Genomic DNA, 22,597 nt, shown 5'->3' on the forward strand with positions numbered 1-22,597 from the left:
GACCCGATCAATACATTATCAAACAAGAGTGTTCATGTGGATCGAATCTATAATTCAATGTGAATTTCCAAACTCAGTAGGATCCGAACAACAGACTAACGATTACCCCCGACGAATACTATCTACTGAAACAGGTGATCCTCATCCAGGTGTAATACAATCACCTTCCCCACAAAATTATACCGATATAAACCAATTTTGGCTCGAGTTCGACTTCTTCCTGGAGCGAATCTTACATCAGTACGCATGGCACGAGCACCAAGCAACGTGCTGGAAATACCTTGAACGAGGTCAATCCAAATCAGACAATAATTGCAGAATGGGTATAAATGGGCAGACCTTGGAAAAGACTACATTAGACGAAATAACAAAAGAGATACTACTCCGCAGACACCATCCAAGATTAGCGCAACACACTGATATAGTATCATTCTTATTGCAGTGCAACATGGACATTAAATTCGTAGGGTCAGGAGATGCAGCAAAAGCGTTCTTGTACTATGTTACTGATTATATAACAAAGGCATCTCTACCAGTTCATGCAGGTATGGCCGCGTTGTCGTATGCTGTAAGTAAAGCGTACAGCAAAATGTCCGCAAATCAATCAGAAATATCAGACAATCAAACAGTGGGTGCCATCATAACAGCTGTTAATAGTATGATGGGCAGACAGGAAATATCACAACCACAAGTAATGAGCTATCTAGTAGGCGGAGGCGACCACTACACATCTCACAAATTTGCTATACTCAAATGGCACAGTATAAGAAGGTTTTGCATGTCTCATCACACTAAATCCAATCAGACGCCCAACAACAGCACATTAGACGACGTAAGCAATACCAACGAACAAGAAAACGAAGAGTCAGTTGAGTTAAATATGGGTGACAGAGACATAACGGCGTCCAACCAACGACTGGACTATTGTTTAAGACCAGCGAACGACAAATTCATAGATTTGTGTTTGTATGACTTTGTAGCATGGGGTATCAAACAACGGTATACCAAAGAAATGTTACACATTGAAACAGCAGTACGTCCAGGATCATTCTTAAACGACGAGCACCCTGAGTATTTCACCCATTATATGACAATCAGAAGAAAAAGTTGTATACCAATTATACTAGGCCCTTCTATTCCGAATCCATTGAAGTCTGATCAACTAAAAGATGACTGGGCAAGGGACATGTTACTCCTCTTCAAACCGTGGAGGGATATATCAGATTTAAAGACCCCATCAGAAACATGGACAGACGCATTTCATAACTACGAGATATCAATGAAACTAGAACACACGCGCATCATACAGAACATGCAAGCTTTGACAGAATGTAGCGAGGCCCGCGACGCACACAGGCAGCGCAGACGTGGAAAAACATCCGAGGATGTAGTGTCCGATGAAGTACAGGATATAATATTAACAGACACGGAAGGTAATACAGACACCCTCAACCCTAACGATGTATACTCTCCAGATCCCTTCCAATGCATTGAAAACCCCAACGAAGACTTTACAACAAACTTACACGACTCCATAGATAACATAGGAGAGGAAACTTCAAGATTTCTAGACATGTGTCTCCCACTGGATACAACGGAAACTGCTGTGGACACGGAATATCAAAAATCAGTTCCAGTAAACCAACAAACTCTAACATCACATGAAGTGGATGATCTGTTAGCAAGCCATCGCGCCATCATGAAATCAAAAAGAAAACGTGCAATGCTACATGAACCCGACACAGACGACATAACTACGCCACCCAAACGATATCGCAATGGGAACTATGCACCTATTGCCAAGCAAGCTATACTCCAGGATTTGTATGATTTAAGTCATAATTACAATTCAATAACAGACACTGACACCATGAACAACATCGCAGAAGAAATGGGACTTTTAAATAACCCAGAACAGCTAAAGGCGTTCCGAATCATCGGTAACCATATCATAACCGACAACAAGGAACAGTTGCTGATTCATATTGCAGGCGTTGGCGGTACAGGTAAATCCCATTTGATAAAATGTCTGATTATGTTATTCGAGCGCTTGCATCGCAGGAATGAGTTATTATTAGGAGCACCGACCGGAATAGCGGCAGTGCTGATCGGAGGACAAACACTACACTCACTGATAGTATCTCATGCAAATCAGTCACAAGCAAAACCCAATAAACTTAAACTAATTCAAATTTGGAAATACATAAAAACTTTAATAATAGACGAGACCTCAATGATAAGCGCAAAATTCCTCAGTGAAATCTCTATCAGAATTAGGCAAGGGAAAGGAGATGACGTCGTTAACAGCAATAAACCATTCGGAGGAATTAATGTAATATTTATGGGCGACTGCGCACAACTAAAACCCCCTCTACAAAAGCCATTATATGCAAATGAATTGGTGAAGAACCCGTCTTTTGCAGAAGCTCGGAACGTGTCAGGACCATCACAACTAAATGGCGCATTTCTATGGAGACAAGTAAAAACAGTGATACAACTAGTCAAAAACGAAAGACACGCAAGAGACATAAAGTATGCCCTTTTTCTTGATAGACTAAGATTGGGCCTCTGCAGAAGTAATATTAACAATATTAAAAGTGACAATGAACAGTCAGATTACCATTATATATATAACAGACTTATCCAGAAACAGGCTTCTAATCCAAAAACACTAGCATTGTTCAGAGATGCACCTATCATTGTAGGCAACAAGGCCGTACGAGACATCCTGAATGCCAAGCTAATCAAGTACCATTCAACAAAAGCAAATATATCACCACATATATACTATTCACGAGATGAGAGACACAAAAAAAGGATTACAGGTGAGTTCCAACAGATATTATGGAGACTACCTTCAACAAAAACAAACGACGCCCTTGGAAAACTACCTCTTTTCATTGGAATGAAAGTAATGATAACAGAAAACATTGCATTCGATGATAAAATAGTCAATGGCACTGAGGGTATAGTCACAGACATAAAATATGAAGTGGACGAGAAATACCGTCGATACTGCAAAGCTGTGTATGTACACGTCAAAGGTTGTGGAATACAAGTAGACGGGCTAGAAAAAGATGTTGTTCCAATTTTCCCTTCTTCGACTTCAATAGATGTTAAATACCAAAAGCATATCAAATTGTTTGACAGCTTTACACGGAAACAAGTCCCACTAATACCAGCGTATGCGTACACAGACTATAAAGGACAAGGTCGCACACTTGATAGGGTAATTGTTGATTTATTAACGGCAAGAGGTCAAGGTGCATATGTAATGCTCTCCAGAGTAAAATCCATATCTGGATTACTAGTTCTACGATGGTTCCCTGAGAATAAAATATACAATCGGTTACCTGAAGAACTGCGCAACGAGTTAAACAGACTGGACAACATAGCGAAGTCCGACGTCGAACAATCTAGACCAATCTAGACCGAACGAGACCACCTATTTCCTTTTATAGAAAAATGCTACCACCCTAAACCTGGACTTAAAGAGTCCAGGCAGAGGTAAGTATCTTTCATCGATGTAGCAATTAGTTTTAACAATTGTTCCAATCCAGGATTATTATAAGTTCATCGGCGGATATGAGAGCTCTCATTCAAGCCACCCTATTCATTATTTGCGTGACCTTGTCCCTGACCCCTCCCTCCCATTCATCCCAGCACAGGCTCAACGCTACTGTATCTCTCCCAAGATTCTCCTTCATCGGATCACCCTCTCTGGGTAAGACGCCACTTCCAGGTATTCCCAAAGGTAGCACGCTTTGCCACCTCATCACACACTCCACGGTGAAACCCATTCGCTCCGCGTCTCGAATGCTCGCCTCATTCGCCGTACTTGTGTGCCAAACAACGCGACGGAGGCCCAGTGCATTTGGGTATGATGGGGTAGGTGTGTTAAGTAGGAAGTTGAGACTGAGTCCGACGGCGTTTGACATGACATGCGTACGCTGGAAGGGAGGTAAAATAATCACATGTAGTTCTACCTCTGGTGCTCGATTTGGTACAGTGTCTTTGTTCACTCTGAACCCCATGAGGCCTGCTAATGCACCTGCGCTGCAATCATAATTCGATAACTGAGAGTGTCCAGTTTTATCGAATATCACCAACAAGAGCAATTGTGGGTTTTGACGGAATCGATTCTCGACCAGATTTGTGAGAAAGTCGTCGATGTCTTTGTATGGTCCAAATAATAATGGGTGATCAAATAAATGAGGGGCGAGTAGTAGTTGATCATATACAACTTGCCCATGCAATGAGGGCTTCGAGTTAACACAATGGTTCAGCATGTCGTCTCTAATAAAACGCCACGAAGCAACATACTATAAATGGAGTCAATCGAACTCTATCGTTCTCAAGTGATGCGGGTACTGGAAAGCAGAAATTTATGTCGTATGGCTCAGAGATATCCATTGTGCTCGTCAGAGGAGTCCAAGAGGAGACCAGTGGAGGAGAGGTTTAAATATACATAACCATGAGGTATTTGCACTTTATAATTGCTAATACTGTCGGACGTCATTACCTTTGATGCAACCTTTTTCATAGTTAACGAAGAATAACCAAATTTAGGCATATTGTAGCGGCAGTAAAATTTTGAAAGCAGTCCCATATGAAAACACGGTAACCCTTCATTCAACTCGGTTCATGACCTTCTGAACATGCTCTTTGACTCCAGCTTCCCAGTTATCCCAACACAAACTCAAAACAACCGTATCCCTCCCCTGATGGTCCCTTTTTGGGTCTGTCTCTCTGACTTTCAGTCCATTCCCCTCCCTGTCTATAGGAAGCACACGATCCCATCTCAAGATACCCTCCACCGTGAACCCCATACGCTCTGCTGCACGGATACTGGCCTTGTTGGCGGAATTTGCCTTCCAGACGACGCGACGGAGCCCTAGAACCTCTGGATAGGTGGTCGATGGAGGATTGAGTGTGAAATTTAAGAGGAGACCAATGGCGTTTGACGTGACGTGCGTCCTCTGGAATTGAGGTAGGATCATCACAAATCCAATTTCGGTGGCGAGGTTTGGTGCGGAGGTGTTCAAGAAACCTATGACGCCTGCTAGAGCGCCTGGTGCATTTTTTGAGCCATTTAACGTCTGGGAGGGCTTTGTCTTGTCGAATATTGCGAAGAGGACGTCTTCTGGATCTTTGCGGATCCTATTCTCTACTAGGTTCGTCAAGAACTCGTCTATGCTGCTATAAGGTCCGAAAGGTAGGTATCTAAATATTTCTGGGTGCGCTGATAGTTTCTCAAATAGGGACTCTGCGTGAAGCCTAGGCTTATGTATTCCGGTTTATGTGTATGAGTAACTCGATTTAAATGAAGACTCACAATAAATGGTGTCAACCGGACTCTGTCGTTCTCAAGGACTTCAGGAATCGGCAAACAAAAGTTGATGTCGTAGGATTTTGTCACTGTGTCCATCCTACAAGCTAGACGGCGAGTACAGTATATGATATGTTGTCAACAGTACTCCAGCAAGCTGCGAGAGGCCGTTGATATTTATCACATCTTCGATAATGAGTCACCATTCTCGGCATTATGGAAAGTCGCGTTTGGCTACTGGCTGTGTGGGGTAAAGATGTCACGCTGGGAAAAAGTACGCTTTCTTTGATTCACGCGACTCGGTTCATTATGCCTTGTACCGTTTCCTTCTGACCCCCTTCCCAATCGTCCCAACACAGACTTAAAAGTGCTGTATCCCGACTGTTGCAATCCGCCCGTGGATCGCCGTTCCTTATACCCCCTCTATTTCCAGGCCTGCCAGGCGGTAGCACGCGATTCCACCTTATGATTCCCTCAAATTTAAATCCCATACGCTCAGCGGTACGTACACTTGGCTTGTTGAAAGGGTCAGCACACCAGCACACCCGACGCAATCCAAGTGAATCCGGGCATTCTGCGCTTGGGAGGTTTAAGCAATATTGAAGTAGCAAGCCAACGGCATTGGAGGTGACGTGTGTGCGCTGATATGGGGGCAGAATCATGATCCCTCCGATTTCGATGGCGAGGTCAGGAGCTGAGGTATTGGTCAGAGCTATCAGGCCTGCCATTTCACTGGAAGTTTCGAGACCTGTGGACTTGGATGGCCTGGTTTTATCGTATATGACGAACATGCAGTTATTGCGATCTCCGCACATTGTGGTTTGCATGAAATCGTTGAAGCTTTGGAAGTCGGAGAAGGGTCCGTATGGGAGGTAATGAAACACATCGGGGTATAATACGAGTTCGTCGAAAGCTAACTTTGCATGCCTAGAAAGCTTGCGTTTGCATAACATAAAATGGTTTTCTATCAGACTCATCTGGTCAATAAAAAGGTATATACACTCACGATGAATGGCGTCAACCGTAACCTGTCATTCTCCAGTGTCTCCGGAACTGGGAAACAAAAGTTAACACCGCATTTTGCATCTGCTTCCATCTTTCTGCCTTCAGTGAAGGTATAAAATTATCAGCTTTATATCCACTTATAACCATCGATTGAGGACATTTATTCCAAGGCTCGGCAATCTTTTGCAGCGATATGACTCACATCTCGGCAAGGAAAAAGGGAGATCCTCGAAATTGCGTGATCAGGGAGATTACTGAAAGAGATATATCGACAGATATTGGAGTACGATATTTTTTGAGTATAGACTGGTGCTTTGGGTCGCGACTTGAAAGATATAACAGAGTGAGCGGCGGGACTGCATCATTCACCATCACTTCCACTTTGGGAAGAAATTATTCCCTTTTTGGCAGTTAAAACGCAATTAAACTCGACTATGACTGGCCAAATAGAACATAGAACGGACCACTTATGGCCTGAAACGGAATATGTGGATATATCTCACCTTCGATGAGTTATCACTTTTGGCAACGGAAATCGCGTCCAGCTGTGTGGGGTAAATAAAACACAAACACTTTATGATTCACGCGACTCGGTTCATAATGCTTTGCACGACCTCCTTCTGACCTCCCTCCCAGTCATCCCAACACAAGCTCAAAATTGCTGTATCCCGCCCCTCGCACGCTGCACGTGGATCCCCTGTCCTGACAGCCTCTCCATTTCCAGGCTTACCAGGGGGCAGCACTCGATGCCACCTCATAATCCCCTCGAATGTAAACCCCATACGTTCAGCAGTACGCACGCTCGGCTTGTTCAGAGAGTTGGCGCACCAAAAAACCCGACGTAGTCCAAGTGCATTGGGCTTCTCGGTGCTTGGGAGGTTTAGACAGTACTGGAGGAGCAGTCCAACAGCGTTAGAGGTGACGTGAGTGCGTTGGAATGGAGGTAAAATCATGATTGCTCCAATTTCGATGGCGAGGTCGGGAGCCGAGGTGTTGATTAGGCCCATTAGACCTGCTATTGTTCCCTGAGAAGGCTCGTGGCTCGAAGGTTCTGAAGAGCGAGTTTTGTCGTAAATCACGAACATGCAGTTGTTAGAATCTTGACACATTCTGGTCTGCATAAAATCGTCAAAGCCTTTGAAATCGGGGAAGGGTCCGAATGGGAGATAACGAAACAGTTCGGGGTATAACACGAGTTCTTCAAAAACCATCTTCGCATGCTTAGAAGCCTGGCGTTGAGCAAGACGTTCAATAGTTAGAATTCAGATTATTGAAGAACTAATAGTGTACTCACTATGAACGGAGTCAACAATATCCTGTTGTTTTCCAATGTCTCCGGGATCGGGAAACAAAAGTTGATTTCGCTTTCTGGGGTTGCTACCATCTTGTTGATGTGATTAAGATTAAGATGAGAGGCCGTCGATCGAGGTCACTTTATTTCAAGCTCAGCAAGGTTTTGTAGCGATCTGGTAGCGATATGACTCACACCTCGGCAAAGGGCAATTCTTGGAATCATGCGTGATGAGGGTGATTCTCGAAAGTTATGGCGCATAAATTCGCACCAATATTTTTTGAAAACAGACGGGGCACGATATCCCCATAGATGTACATCTCAATTAGCCTATCAGTGGCCCACAGCGGCGGGATTGAAATCATTCACCATCATTTCCACGTTAGGACAAAATTTTCCCTTTTTAGCATATCCAATTGAACCTGACGGACAGACTGCAAGAAAAATGAAATCCTGAAACCGAATACAACTACCGAAAGCTACTATTTTCTCGCTAAGGATCTGCACGTTTCGCACAACCTCGAACGGTCGAACCCGATGTTCCATGCCATCAATTATATCTGGATGACGTCAGTCATACTCAAAGCAGGCTATTTTTGGTACCACACTGACAAGTAACAGCGCCACCGTAATGAAGTCAAGGAGCTTGAATTAATCCTCGAAGACAGTGTAATTGGTGCTCTACGTCATAATGTACTCAATTTTTCCGTGCTTGTTATCATCTTGTGCCGACGTCATGGTAGGCCCAAGGCATATAAAGTCTTCGTATTGTTGCTTGCATTCTTCATTATCATAGCTAAAAGCACCAACACAACACACATCGAAACATCTGAAATCACCACACAAAACTAAAATGGTACGTCAATACATTTCACAACACTAGGAGTTGTACGGGTGGCTCATGGCAAAACTTCTTACAGGGTTCCATCTTTTCAGCAATTGGTCGCGGGATTAATGCAATTATCTCTGCTATTGCCAATGTGTTCATGACTATAGTTAGCGCAATCACTACAGTAAGTTTTCTAACAAACAGATTAGAATAACACAGCTCAACCTATCTCTACAGGTCATCGTCACCATCTTCAATGTGATTGCAGATATCCTATGCTGCAGATGCTTTGGGTCGCGTAGATCGACGCGTCGCACGGGGAGGGCCAGGACCTCTAGAAGGACATTCTAGTTCTTAATAGCCCACTGCTCTCTCAATCATATCACACACACGATTTAATACGCTGTATACCCCGCTTACGACAATATCCCGCCGTCCCCTAAAGTTCTATGATAGTAGTTCAATTGTACTGATATAATATTTTCCCCAACTATACTTGACTTTTATGTGTGATTGTATCCTCCGTAGTTTGTGTCTACCTGAGCTTCCGTATATTGAGTCAGGAACCTCTTCAAACATTCAACTTAGGGCGCCAAACTGTCTCCTTTGATGCGACCAAGTCCCTTAATCGCAGTTGTTAGGATCAATTGGATCATGCAAATAGAGATTAGATTGTGATTGACATCTATCTCATCGACAAGAGCCATCAAAACGATCGGGTACTTAAATAAAGCTCAATCGACGACGCCCACCATGTCCTCCTCCTCTTCCTCAGGTATACCGCCATCGTACTGAGGTTCAGACTCTTAAAGTGTGCGTATAACCCTGGTGTTGCTTCCATTTGCGACGATCTCACCTGATTGTGCCTGATCCTCAGAATCCATTTCTTGCCGGAGGAACTCTACTTCCATCCCGGAGCAGCCATCCCAGTCCATCCACTTTTTCTCTTGGGGACAGAAACAGCACCACTGCCAGCGCTGCCTTGATCTCTTAATCGATCGATCATCGCCTGACGTGCATTATTCTGATATTTTGCGCTAGTTCTTTGACTTGGCTGCACGCGACTCGGTCCGCGATATCACACTTCTAATGTCTATTCTATCACACCCGTCGGAAGACACTCCTCCACCAACTCCCACCAGACCACCCTCATCTCATGGGCCGTCAGGGAAGCTTCCAATCGAGCTACTTTCCGAAATATTTCTGTTGTGCGTTGAAGAGCGCATGGACGAATGGAACACGATCCGTATCCCCCTATTACTCTCCAAGATATGCTCGCGATGGCGATCTGCAGCCATCAGTAACCCAATTCTGTGGTCGCGCCTGTCGATACAGCTATCGGGAGCTGCATCCAAAAGTATGACGGCCATTGTCGACACCTGGCTCACAAGGTCCGGGAAATGTCCCTTGACAATATATGTCTTTTGGGAGGAGCCGCCATTCTCAGACAATCACATCGTGTTGGAGAAGCTCATGGCCCATTCGGAGAGATGGAAGACGATGTTCTTCTATCTGCCATACCGCGCCTTCAAGTCGTTCTCCAGTGTGCGCAACCGCCTACCCATGCTCACCGAGCTGAGCCTTGGAACAGACGACGATGTCGTATTACCTTCCCCCAGCGTGTTCAACCCCAGCCACTTCGACATGTTCGAAATTGCACCCCGCTTACGTTCCTTAGAATGCGTCAATTTCTCACCAACCATTCTCAACTTCCCATGGTCACAGCTCGAGGATATCCCTCTACTGTCGGGAAACATCACGGACTGCCTCGACATCCTGGGTCGGGGGAAAAGGCTCTCGAAACTGAGCGTTATATTCGTGCAGGGCGGGCCTCTCACGTCGCCTGCGCAGTTCCCGCACGTGTCGCACCAACACCTGACGTGTTTCACGATCATGACGCCGCCGTGGAATGAGGTTATTGACCTCAGCGCTTTATTCCCCCGCCTGACACTCCCGCAACTGGAGACACTCACAATATGCAACCTGAACTCGACGTTCGGCGACAAGTTTACGCAGTTCCTCTCAAGGCTGCACACGCTCAAGACGCTACACCTGCGGAAGACCGCGCTGCCGGACGACCAGCTCGTGGAGGGGTTGAAGCACCTGTCGTCGCTGACGAGCTTGATCGTCCTATCGTCGTCACCGACGCATCATGATTACCCTGCGGAGAATGAACCCACGGTGACGCGGTACCTCCTAGAGGCGCTCACGCGCAACTTTTTCTCGGAGAATACGATGGATGGGATGCTGCTCCCGCGTCTCCGCCGGCTAGAGCTGACTGTCGGCTCATCTGCGGCGAGGGAGACCGAGGCGTTTATCGATATGGTCCAGTCCCGTCTAAGGGACGATGAGGAAGAGGGTTTGGCGAGGCTGGAGCATGTGCGTGTGCGGCCGTGTGTGGATCTCGGTGACGAGTTCCTTGTCAGGCTTATTGAGCTGAGAGATTTCGGTCTGGATGTAGAGGTGGAGAGTATGGGTAATGTATCAGCGAATGTGTGTTGAGGTGCGAAGAGCGGGGTGGTGGGGAGCGAGCGAGAGCTGATGTGGGGTTGTGTGGGTTGTTTTGTGTGTGTGGATGGGATGAGATGGGGGGCCGGATCGCATCCGATCAGATGTCTTTGCGATATGGGATTTATGTATGACACATCGTGGACAGAAATACGAGGGTGTGCCAGTGGAGGGGGTGCTTCGACATAGGGGCCGGGGGAGATATCTTATCAGTTCTTGCGTTGTTTCGACCTTTTGCCTCCGAGTCGACTCATGGCTCATGGGCTCGATGCTTCGCTCGGATAATCTTGGAATTACACGTCAAAGACAAACGACTTTTCATCATGCCAGAAGCCACCCATTTTCGAAGATCGGAAAATATAGACAATGGAATCAGTACAGTATGCACGCATCCTTTTTCGACAAATTCACCGCAGATAAAAATGATTTTTTATTAAAAAAAGGTACTATTTTTGTTGCCCGAGCGACATCTCTTTGCTCTTGATCAGTATTTACTTCCTGCAGCAATCACCACTCATCGTCTTTCGTTTGATACATCTTAAAGTATGCTCATATGTCTCCAGGGGACGTAATTCTATAATGAATCACTCATACGAATATGCCAGATATTTCAAATGTTTTTTGATGCATTTTGAAGGTATGTTTGTTATGTACGTAGTAGCTACAATGCAGGAATGCGGGGTAATGATGATGGCGGTGATAGTGTTACAATTATAATAATACAATGGGAGCGTTCGGGAGTGCGCTATTGCAGTAATAAACTGCGCATCAAAGTACAAAGTGATAAAGCTAAGATTAAGCAGGGTGATGCGATGGTTTAAAAATAGAACGTTCTTCTATCTCTTGGATAGTGTCGTGAGATGCGTCGAGTCGTTAATTGGGAATGAGATGGGTATAATGGTAGCCGGGTATACATCGTTTGCCAGGGAAACGAAGAGTATGGGGGATAGTGAAATGCAATGCGTCGAAAGCTGGTGGCGTCGAAGCCACGGTGGTGTTGTGGTAGTGTGTAGCTCACTTCAGCATAAGGTCCCATCTCCCTGGCACTTTGCTCGACTTAATACCATAGAACGTCGTATGCTTCCCAAGGAAGTCAACGCGTTTGAACCCCTTGCTCATCTCCATCTCAAACATCTCAGGGTCGACGATCCTCCTGCATCGTTCGTGATACGCCGCGGTGACGGCGGCCTTCCCAGCAGGGGAAAGAGTGGCGAGCTCGGCGGTCAGGACGGGTTTGCGTAGAGCAGTGTATATTCCGTCGAACACGTCGCGCACGGTGACATATGACCTGTGGCTGCTCGTCGGGTAGATGGTGAGCATCCATGGAAGTCGATCACACACGACGACCAAGGATGGCGCGGAAGGGTGGGTGGCAGGCTGGTCCCAGATGTGAGCGGGAACGGAGTGCGCCATGTACACGGGGTGCTGGGTGATGTCGCAGTTGAACATTCCGTTCTTGGGCTCGAGGAAGGGGTTGACGGCGGACGTCCCTGGGAGCGGTGTGCAGTGGTAGGGAGAGTTGAACCCAAGGGGTGGGGGAGTGCATGGTTCCTCCTCAGAGGGAAGGGATGATGAGGACGACGCGGGTGAGGGCGTGTCGTCGAAGCGGACGTGCTTCTGTTGCTTGGACATTGTGTGTTTGTGAGCGCGGAACTGGTAGTTGGTGTTGGTGGTTGTGGACGCGATGATTGTGGGCGACGGAATTAAAAACGTGTTGTGGTCAGGCTAGATATACCTGGACTTGAAGCGGAATAAGCATCGCATCCAGAGGTATATAAATGAAATGATCATAAGTAGACCCTGGGAGACGGCGGGGAGAATCATTTGGACTCTGTACTCGTATTGAGTCACTGATGCAATCTTCAGAAAACAACATAAGAATAAGTCGGGCTGTCACAGCCCCCGCTGCCGCAGTATCGCGCACTCGTAACTCAGCGTCAATGTGAGTCATAGCCCTGCGCCGCGGCTACGTGATAGATTAAGAAAGAAGGGTCACCTGGCTGCTTTTAGGCGCGCGTTCACGTGCGTACTCACTGCCACGTCGCCCCTTAACACTGCCCGTCCTCTTTTTTACCCAGGCACGTTATCATGGACGAAGCTTGTAAAGTCCCAGATGCGCATTCGCACCATTTTCGCAACATGAGAAGATGCAAACTCGAAAAAACTGTAGAATGGATAAATTTTCGAGTCTGCATATTGGACTGGAAAAAGATCAGATAACGGCTCGGCAGATCTCTGAAAAGACTTCAAAAGAGTCATATCATGATGGTGTCCACTGGATTCAAGGGTTGTCCCACTAGCTAACGTGACTCTGTCTTATCCCTCTTCCCTTCTCATGGTTTCGCCGCCGACAGCGGAGGAGAAAAAAAACACGAAGACAAGAGAAAGACGCACTTTCGCCGCTTCTCACCACCGAGCGTATATCATATGCATTGGGCGGAAGCGGGTGGATCTTTGCCAGGATGATGACTTCGTGTCGGCTCGCAGTTAACGTCTTCCCGTTTGAATGTTTATGACGCACTATGCAATTTTCAATGGATTATCGACCTCGACGATGCCAGTAAAGTTTCCCTCTCCGTGTAAGTGACGCATACAATCGGCGTCGGCCAAGTACTTGTCCTAGTCGCAGGGAATTAAGCTTTAGGTACTTCGTAACCACAGTCCATCAAGGGATTCCGAAGCATTGCGTAGTCAAGCTATGATTCCATTCTGAGCACAGAGCACCTACTCTCATGTATATGTCTAGTGACACATCGAACCATTTCAGATAACCTCACATATCGAACCATTACGGCTCTCACTCTTTTTGAATAGAGAAGGAGCTGCGGGGAGTTGATTTGACTTCCAGTCAATCATCAATGATAAGTGCACAGTGCAAAGTGCGTCCCGACCTCAAGTGAAATATGAAGGAGCTCCTATGGCCCCCCTTCGGGGCGCTCGTTACTGTGACGATGTACGTCAACCTCACAGGGTGGAGCTGTCCAACGTCGATCGCATTCAGTCAAGCGATAAGGTCCTTTCACACGAATGCTGTCCGTTTACCCCGCTCAACGCGGCGTAGAATTAGCGCTAAGCGCCCGCGCCTATCTTCTAGGCGCCTCGAAGAGCATTTAGGGGTTCGGCCGGCCAGACGTGATTAATGGACCGGGCGAGGCAATGCGCAGCCACATTTGGGGAGCAAAACGTTCAACGTGGTCAAGACGTGGTTGTGTATTCGTCTGACGCGCCTGATTGCCATAGATAGACGCATACTGCTGTACTTGGAATGGAATTGAAGGTCACATATAGTTTTCTGCGTACCTCTTTCAAAGTTAGTAAAGACAACGTATGGAAGCTCTATTTGCAGCAACGTGATTACGCGGCTCCATTTTAGACTTCGTCCAGAAGTGTCTTCATCAGAGAAATTTTCTAGCAGGAATCGCAGACATCGCTTGTTGGGACAGCCATGCATACTCGTTTATAGATTCAGAGTCATCGACCCCAAATCAGTACGTGTACAGAATCTTGCATGTAGCCCACTAGAAAAATCTAGATAATTCTATGCAGTCTTCTCTTTCCATCTAGGCCAACATTTAGACGCATTTAAAGGACAAAGCTGTGAAGCAAAAAAAACTCACAGATCCATAAAGAACTGCCATAGAACAGAGAACATCAAGCCCTGCAAACCGTTTGCCAAAATGCGCGTCTTCAAGCCTCGTCCGAACAATCCCTTCAGACCGTCTGTCGCAACCACTGCCCGGGCAGCGGCTGTATAGCCGATTCGGGTCTCGTTTACTTGGCGGTATGTCTTAACGACTCGGAGGGAGTTGGATACAGTGTCGGAGGCGACGGAGGCCACAAATCCGATAAAGGCTCGGCGGAGCAGTTTCTGGAAAACGGTGTGTGCAATTGGAAGGTTGGCCGAGAGGTAGTTGTATGTGCCGAACCACTGAATGTAGTAGATAAAACCGTTTAGAATTCCTTGACGCGCTCGAAAATATTCAAGTACGAACGGGATAATGCCCCACAAATGTGGCAGCGGCAGTGGCGAAGGCGCCGTACCACAAACTTCCAATGCCGTATCTTTTAACCTACAGCAGAAAATGAAGATGAAATGAAATCGACGTCCACGATCAGATAAACGCGCAAGACATACGCGGACTTTAAGAATAGTAATGCCAGGTTTTCCCTGTGTCTGCAATGTGGTCTTGATAGTATCAATAGGTGTTAAAATCATTCTAAATGCGGCTGCAGCCAAGGATGCGAAAACAGATTTGAAGAGCTCTGGCAGAGTTTTCATGTATGGGTTTGAGTTGAGGAGCGCAAGAATACCAGCGTTGGCAGCGGTGTCTCCGAAGCGAGACACTGGGCCTTGAACGAGGGCGGCTGTGAGTCCCTGATAATACCGAGACCAACCTCCATCGGCGTAGAGCGTGTGGATAGCTTGCGTGGTAGTCGTCCCGTATCGATATTGATAGTTCATTACAGTGCGTAGAGGCTGAATGGATTGCGAACCCATAAATAAACACCTTTCGTGTATTCGAAACGCAAGTCGCCTACCATCAACGTCAAAACCTGGAGAACCATGGCTAACACCCATTATGGGTAAGCGATGACGCTAGCTGCTTCTTGAGGCGACGTACCTGCGGCGCCACTAAGACCACCTCCAAGGGCACTCTTCAGCGCACCCGCGAGGTCAAACTGTCAAGATAACGAACATTTGACCATTATAGTCATTACCGAGAGGCAGAAAAGGATTGGATGCGCACGTCTTTGTCTCCCGAATCAATGAATCCCTTGATGAGCAACCCCAAGACAACGAGTCCTCCAACAATGAGTGCCGCGTAGAACGTGTACCATTTCCACCCAAACTCGTCTTCTTTCGAACTTGTAGTCACTACTTCGTCAGGTTCTATGAATTGCACATGGACATTGGTTGTATCGTCATTCCTGGATGGTAATAGAGGACTCCGTTCGTCGCTGACACCCTGCGACGAGTTTCGATGCGTCGCCGACATGGTGGTGGTGGTCAGGTTCTGAGGATGAGAAGACCCGGAAGGTCAGCCGGCTGAAGCTTTGAAAGCCATGAACGTTTGATCTGCTATTAATAAGACCCCAGTGCGAAAGAGAAACCACAAAACGCCATTACCAATCGTTATCACGCTAAATTCCCACGACCAACTTCCAAATAAGTTCAAAGCAGTCACGTGCGCTGTCTGGCGGGGCGAGCGGACCGCGATAACACTTATTTTTCGAATCGATCCATCGCTCATTCACTTCCACCAACGTCTATTCATGCAGACGTGCATCTGATCGTTGACTAGCTTTCTCTTTACCCAACACATCTAAAAGTTAAACGACCTCCCACTCATTTCACCGACCGCGCTTATCCATGGCCGCGGAACCGCCCACTACCTCCTTCTCCTCTTCGGGTGAAGATGTCATCAGTCAGGTTATAGAAGTCACACCCGATACCTCTGCAGACGTTCTTTCACTTGAAGAATTTGATATATTCTATGAAATCAGACGAACGGCGGAGGAAATCGTGCGGGGAGACTACAAACGCGTAAGCACCGCTTTGCATCGCGCTGGCTAACTAATGAACTGTGATCTCGTTCACGAGCGCAGATTGCTCTTCAATTCCCAGATGAACTCTTACACGACTCTGTGCCCATATTCCGACGATTGAATAAAACCATAGCAGAACTTGAAGCGGAAGGCGCCACAAGCACGATTCGAGAACTATACGTTTTAGCTGATACATCCTACGGAAGGTATGGATTAAGCGTCTACCTGTCGGCTATCGCAATCTTAATGTTAACTATTAGCTGTTGCGTGGATGAAGTGGCGGCACAGCATGCCAATGCCGATCTAATAGTGCATTATGGGCACGCTTGTATGACTCAGTGAGCGCGCATCTTCAATTATCAGCTGTAGATTTAGTAACGGAGAACACACAGGACGTCCCGGCTCCCTGCTATCTACGTGTTTGGGCAAAAGCAGATTGACGTCGAAAGATGTGTTGCAGAGCTTATGAGGGTCTTCAATCGTGACGAGTCTGAGAGGGAGAATACAACGGAGAAGAGGGCTGTTTTGCTGAAACACGATGTGACATTTGCACATAAAGCTGGTCTGTTCTCTTTCTGGCATCTAACCATTCCTCTTCTAAATACTGTGTCCCTAGATGAGATTGTTCAATGCCTTCGTCAGGCTTTGTCTCAGAGCGTTCCCCCCATCCCTCTTCTTTATCACAAAATCCCCGAAATGACTTATCCCTCTTCGGCTACCTCTGCGGCCAATCCCTCCTCTCATCCAGTAAACGATCACGATCCAGAGACAGATTTTCAATTAGAACACACGATAATATTTTATGTTGGCGGGGAAAGCCTGGGGCTGAGCAACCTTCTCATGACCAATTCTTCCTGTAATGTAAATCATCTCCCCCTCTCTTCGGCGACGTAGTTTATCTGAACATCTCTATCAAGGTGTATACTTATAACCCCACAACCCAGACGGCTTTGCATGAATCGGCCACAGGACGAACAAATAAAATGCTCATGCGGCGCTACGTAGCAGTGCAGAAAGCACGAGACGCCGACGTCTTTGGCATCCTAGTAGGAACTCTAGGCGTCGGTAGGCTTTTTTACGTTCATATTCCCGACCTTAAGTCGTAATTAATCCTTTGACAGCCTCGTATCTCCCCCTCATCTCCCATATACGGCGCCTGCTGGCTCGCAAGCAGAAAAAGAGCTACACTATCAGCGTAGGGAAGCTGAATCCTGCCAAACTCGCCAACTTCCTCGAGGTAGAATGTTTCGTTCTAATAGCATGTCCAGAAAACAGTCTTATTCAAGATAAAGTCGGTACAACATCTTCCATTATTACCTCTGTGCCCACCTGTACTTATCTGATGGATAGGAATTTTTACGTCCTATAATCACTCCGTATGAGCTTGAGGTTGCGATGCAGGCGGAACAAAGCTGGACAGGTCGATATGTTCTCGATTTCGAGAAGCTCCTTGCCGATGCGAAGGCTACCGCGCCTGGGGAGGGTGCAGACGACGGGACATCAAAACACGAAGATGAAGGCACAGACAGCGATCCCGATCAACCTGTTTTCTCCCTAGTGACAGGGACATATCGTCACGCGAAGAGATACGGAGGTCAGTAGTTATATCCCAGATATACTTATCATCGTTACTAATGGGGTCTCGTAGGGAAGCATGATGTAGAAGCGGAACAGAGTCTAGTGGAAAACACCTCTGCCATGGTCATCCGCAATAAAGACGATCAGGTCGCGATGATCGACAGCGCTGCTGGTCAATTCCTCCAGCAGCGGACGTATCAGGGCCTGGAAGTGCGTATGGGAGAGGACGCGCCAAGTGTTTTGGAGCAGGGACGCAGTGGAATTGCCAGAGGTTATCAGGACGATAAGTCGCATAAAGAGTTTGAGTAAGTTTCAAATCAAAGGTTGATTTAGAAAGTTTACTTTGTAATCTTGAAGTCAATTGGAGAAAATCAGGCAAGTAAAAAACTTGAATAGAAAAAAGGTTTTTATTACCTTAATTTTTTTTTTTTGACTATTGATAAAGACTGATTTTCACTCCAATGCTTTTTCAAAAATTGAATATATTTTTTGTACTATAAATCATAATTGTTGGCATAATTGTGGCATAATTGGGCATAATTGTCCTGACAGGACGGGGGAATCAAAACCAAAGGTGTCAAGCTAAGGTCGACGGAAAGAAGAAGTGGGGGTAAGCGAAAGGAAGAATGGGGAGCAGGAGGAAGGACGAAGAAAAGGAGAGGGGAAGGTACGGAAAAAAGAAGAGAATGGGGAGTGAGGACAGGAGAAAGAAGGGGGTGTGAAGCGGAGGAGAAGGTGGTGGGAGGAGAAGGTGGTAGGAGGAGGTGAAGCGAAGAAAAGGGAAGGGCGGGTAGAAGAATAAGGTGGGAACGGAGAGAAGAGGAGAAGGGGGGATATGGGGATGGGGAATAATAAATAAAGAAATAAAAATAAAAATAAAAAATGGAAGAAGAACGAAGAATAAATAAATAAAAAAGTCGAAAAAGGAACAAAGATGGTGAAAAAATAAATTAAATACAAGGACCAGAGAAATCCGAAAAGGGTGAAAGGGATGGGAAACAAGAGTAATAATAAAAAGAAACTAACCAAGAAATTGAAATGGGTATAAAATGAAGATGAAGGAAAAATAAATTAAATAAACAGAAAAGAAAAGACGAACTCGAAACGTAACCGGGGTATATGGGTGCAAAATCGAAAGCTAGATGTTGAGGCTGCTGACGAAGTATGCAAGAAAAGGGAAATTGGAGATGGCAAACTGTTCAAAATAAAACAATGAGAAATGTGCAAAGGGTAAATTAGAGAAAAAAAATACCTGCAGTGCACATCAGAGCGCCTCAAGCTCGAAGGACGATTCGGCGCCGTCGCTTGGGCTGGCAACCCTATCAATGTTGGAGTCAGAGGTAGGGTCCCAAGCAGGCGGTTGCTCGTCCTCGTCTCCGTAGAAGGAGAGAGAGTCGGAGGATGCGTTGGCATTCTCCTGACTGAGCTCCTTGCAGTCGAAAACGACAGATAGCGACCCTGTCGTGTTGTTCTCGGGCGTCGTCACTCCCGTCAGCTCAGAGAGATCGTCGTAGCACGAGCTGAACTCCTCCATCGACTCCTCGCTCCGCAGGTAGTCCGCAACGTGAGAGTCGCTGGGGCAGACCACGTCCGAGTCGCCGGAATCACTGGGCGAGGCGGGTGAGAAGTCGTCAAGGCTATGTTGAATGTCGATAGCCAAAGACGGCTGCGAAGCGCAACCAAAGTCCCGGTAGAAAAGGCCGTAAAAGTCGTCGTCGCCGACTACGGCCTCGCGAAACGCCTTGAGACCCGCCTGCCTAGACTCTTCCCATCGTTCGTATTCCTGGAGCAGGACCTCGTCTTGCTCGACTGAGGGTGAGCTGTCAGCCTCGGTTTTGGTCGACTCAGACGGCGAGTCCCCGGTGTCGACGGCCTCCGCGAATATCTCATAGGCGGGAATCCGGCTCTTCTTCACGATGCGCAGAGGTGCGACGGAGTCTTGAGAGGATTCGCCGGGTCCTGAAGCCGGCGTGAGCCCCGAAGTGTCTGAAGACGTTGTGGACGCGTCTTGGGTTGCCGAGGTGGATGGGGTGACCTCTGGGACTGGTGCTTGCCTGAGGCTCCGGTCTCTAAACCAGACCACAGACTGTGGGCGAATATACGTTGAGTCGAAAGAGGACTCCTGTAATTGCCCCAAAAGAGATTCCACGCTCACGTCCGAGTAGGCTTCAGCTGCTGTGAGGATAGCATAAGCCGCCGCCTGCTGGGTGTCGATGATGAACTGGTCTGCGGTAGATTCTTCCTCAGGCCTAATCGGATATTTGCGGACGTCGGGGAACTGGAATTCGTTTATGTCATAGCTGTGTTGGTTGGAATGAATGCGAGGGTTGGTTCCAGAGTTGCTGAGAGATCCAGAGATTGAGCCCTGGGTGGAAATGGCTCCCTGACAATGCACGTTTCCCGAGAACTTGCCACCAGAAGGATTAATGTCAGCCTCCCACAATGGAGCAGCCCCGGTGGAATTGTCTCCTCCTTGGGCGCCAAACAGGGCGCCAACGAGTTCAGGAGAACTGGGAACGGAAGTCTGAGCAGTATCGTCTGAGCCTGATCCATAGTATGCTCCAGCGCTCGAAGTAGAACTTTCGCTGGCAGGGGATTGAGGGATTTGTAAATCCTCAGAAGAGCGGGTGGGGACTTCTTCAATGATTTCGTGGCGCGCAACGGAGAACTTTGGGCCTGGAGGTGTATGACGAGGGATATCGGGGAACTGCGCGATGATATCGAAAAGGGACTCTCGCTGCCTGGCCCGCTTTTCTTTAACCCTGCGACTCTTCTTCTCGGGAAGCTGAGTAAAGGATACCTCTGCAAATGATGATAGAAAATGTGAATCAGTTCAAGAACATACATGCATGCAGAATGAAAGCATACCATATTCAGGCTCGCGTCTATTGTCCTTGAACATAGTCTTGTAATGTTCTGGCCAAATGCCAGGCGAACTGACGTCCATGGCATCCACATCTTTTACACTGAACAAGAACGGTTTGTGTGCGAGATCATCGACGGCGGTAGTCTCATGGCTACTCTCGCTTTGATCGTGAAGTGTACCGAAAGCTTCCGCAGGAGAACCTGGAATTGCTGTGACGACCTGATCGATACTGTCTCCAAGCGTAGGTCCCTCGAGATATTCGACCTTAGCAGTAGATGGAACATGAGCGTCGTAATGTTCGATTTTGGCGCTTAAACCTTCAGAGATATGGCCGTGATAATATTCGATTTTGGCGGTGGACGCAATATGACCGTCGAAGAATTCGACCTGAGCGCTTGAAGGTTCAATGACTGGGCCTTGGTAATATTCGACTTTAGCCGAAGACGGGGTATGGTTGTCGAAGTACTCGATCTTGGCACTGGAAGGTTCGATAATAGGGCCATGGTAATATTCGACTTTCGCAGTGCATGCGACAACCTTCAACGTTCCAGGTGTAATGATGACTGGCTTGACGACATCTAGGGACGACTTCGTTAGAAGGTGAAGAATAAAACAGCAAAAATGACATACTCATAGTCCTATCCTGAACATTCTTCAAGGTGGTATCGAGGATTCTGGATTTGACAGGGTCGACGGCCGACATACGGGAGCTGGGACGACGGGTGGGTTGGTCATATCTTGCATCGTTGGATTGTTTTTCAAAAAATTTGGAATGAATCCTCTTTTCAGACATCTTCATGGCCTGATTAATCGCGTTCAAATCGATATCGACAAATTCGTTGGTGCTGGAGGCGCGGAGCCCGTTACCGGACTCGACATCTTGGTTGACACTTCGGACTAGAGGAACAATAATCAGAATATGCGGATAAAACATGTCATAAAATGAATTCATACCTGTGCTGAGTTCTTTTTCATGCTTGGTCGAGTCCGGGAGACCGGCTTCGATGTCGCATGCTTTGGAATCAGCTTTCCTCCCGAAGGCGAACAAGCAGATGAAAGATGCCCAGACAGCACCAAAGAAGGTGGCGACGGTAGAAAAGAAAGTGCGAATGTTGGCCATTGTAAATGGAGATGATAATTATACCGGGTGGTACGTAGAATAGAGAGTTCAACAAGTGCTGGTAGAACACGAGATAAAGGGCTAGAGAAGTACTCTTGCTGAAGACTATGGGCCATCTCTGCCCAAGTTAAATACCTTCACAGCGCAGTAAGGCTGACCAGTATGAATGAAAATGTTGACCAGTGTCAACCACCTATAGCGATCCGGACGCGAGCAGGCGTCATTTTAATCCAGTTCAGCCTTGATATTGTATTGGATGCAGAAAGAGGCGCACAAAGCATATAGATTCCAGTCCAAAGCCATATTTCAATCGCGACTTCAATAAAATATCGCAACATTTTAGCGGAGACTTGAAGAAAAAGGCTACATCTCAATTCTGAAGCAGTCAGCCCAGTAGTCGTCAGGACATTTCGAAGGTGAGGTAAGCCTTGCCTCCATTTCGTTGCAGACCTAACATCCAGGACATAAAAGCAAACACTTGACAGAAAACGAGCTATGGTAGATAGTAAAGCCAAAATTGCTTG

General features: G+C 46.9%; 8 protein-coding genes across 8 annotated transcripts; 3 read left to right on the plus strand and 5 right to left on the minus strand.

The window, feature by feature from the left end:
- Positions 1 to 547: 547 nt before the first annotated feature.
- JR316_0012431 (uncharacterized protein) lies at positions 548 to 2,078 on the plus strand (the record flags this gene model as incomplete). The annotated part of the gene is made up of 2 exons (XM_047898056.1): positions 548 to 2,006; positions 2,062 to 2,078. The coding sequence occupies 2 exons, from the start codon at positions 548 to 550 to the stop codon at positions 2,076 to 2,078; spliced, it is 1,476 nt and encodes a 491-aa protein (XP_047742945.1).
- A 1,521-nt stretch (positions 2,079 to 3,599) lies between these two features.
- On the minus strand, positions 3,600 to 4,413 carry JR316_0012432 (uncharacterized protein; the record flags this gene model as incomplete). The annotated part of the gene is made up of 2 exons (XM_047898057.1): positions 3,600 to 4,262; positions 4,324 to 4,413. 2 exons carry the CDS (start codon positions 4,411 to 4,413, stop codon positions 3,600 to 3,602), a joined length of 753 nt encoding a protein of 250 aa, XP_047742946.1.
- A 2,502-nt stretch (positions 4,414 to 6,915) lies between these two features.
- JR316_0012433 (uncharacterized protein) lies at positions 6,916 to 7,718 on the minus strand (the record flags this gene model as incomplete). The annotated part of the gene is made up of 2 exons (XM_047898058.1): positions 6,916 to 7,563; positions 7,629 to 7,718. 2 exons carry the CDS (start codon positions 7,716 to 7,718, stop codon positions 6,916 to 6,918), a joined length of 738 nt encoding a protein of 245 aa, XP_047742947.1.
- Positions 7,719 to 9,543: 1,825 nt separating this feature from the next.
- On the plus strand, positions 9,544 to 10,956 carry JR316_0012434 (uncharacterized protein; the record flags this gene model as incomplete). The annotated part of the gene is made up of 1 exon (XM_047898059.1): positions 9,544 to 10,956. One exon carries the CDS (start codon positions 9,544 to 9,546, stop codon positions 10,954 to 10,956), a length of 1,413 nt encoding a protein of 470 aa, XP_047742948.1.
- Positions 10,957 to 11,976: 1,020 nt separating this feature from the next.
- JR316_0012435 (uncharacterized protein) lies at positions 11,977 to 12,594 on the minus strand (the record flags this gene model as incomplete). The annotated part of the gene is made up of 1 exon (XM_047898060.1): positions 11,977 to 12,594. One exon carries the CDS (start codon positions 12,592 to 12,594, stop codon positions 11,977 to 11,979), a length of 618 nt encoding a protein of 205 aa, XP_047742949.1.
- Positions 12,595 to 14,500: 1,906 nt separating this feature from the next.
- On the minus strand, positions 14,501 to 15,959 carry JR316_0012436 (uncharacterized protein; the record flags this gene model as incomplete). Its single annotated transcript, XM_047898061.1, has 7 exons — positions 14,501 to 14,522; positions 14,580 to 14,890; positions 14,955 to 15,032; positions 15,098 to 15,439; positions 15,502 to 15,530; positions 15,585 to 15,642; positions 15,711 to 15,959. The coding sequence occupies 7 exons, from the start codon at positions 15,957 to 15,959 to the stop codon at positions 14,501 to 14,503; spliced, it is 1,089 nt and encodes a 362-aa protein (XP_047742950.1).
- A 374-nt stretch (positions 15,960 to 16,333) lies between these two features.
- JR316_0012437 (2-(3-amino-3-carboxypropyl)histidine synthase subunit 2) lies at positions 16,334 to 18,396 on the plus strand (the record flags this gene model as incomplete). The annotated part of the gene is made up of 9 exons (XM_047898062.1): positions 16,334 to 16,507; positions 16,570 to 16,715; positions 16,770 to 16,847; positions 16,902 to 17,071; positions 17,126 to 17,370; positions 17,427 to 17,574; positions 17,631 to 17,800; positions 17,860 to 18,103; positions 18,158 to 18,396. 9 exons carry the CDS (start codon positions 16,334 to 16,336, stop codon positions 18,394 to 18,396), a joined length of 1,614 nt encoding a protein of 537 aa, XP_047742951.1.
- Positions 18,397 to 19,351: 955 nt separating this feature from the next.
- Positions 19,352 to 22,073, minus strand: JR316_0012438 (uncharacterized protein; the record flags this gene model as incomplete). The annotated part of the gene is made up of 4 exons (XM_047898063.1): positions 19,352 to 20,889; positions 20,956 to 21,531; positions 21,584 to 21,850; positions 21,908 to 22,073. The coding sequence occupies 4 exons, from the start codon at positions 22,071 to 22,073 to the stop codon at positions 19,352 to 19,354; spliced, it is 2,547 nt and encodes an 848-aa protein (XP_047742952.1).
- Between the last annotated feature and the right edge of the window lie 524 nt (positions 22,074 to 22,597).

Source organism: Psilocybe cubensis, chromosome 12, assembly GCF_017499595.1.
Source record: "Psilocybe cubensis strain MGC-MH-2018 chromosome 12, whole genome shotgun sequence".
Lineage (NCBI taxonomy): Eukaryota > Fungi > Basidiomycota > Agaricomycetes > Agaricales > Agrocybaceae > Psilocybe > Psilocybe cubensis.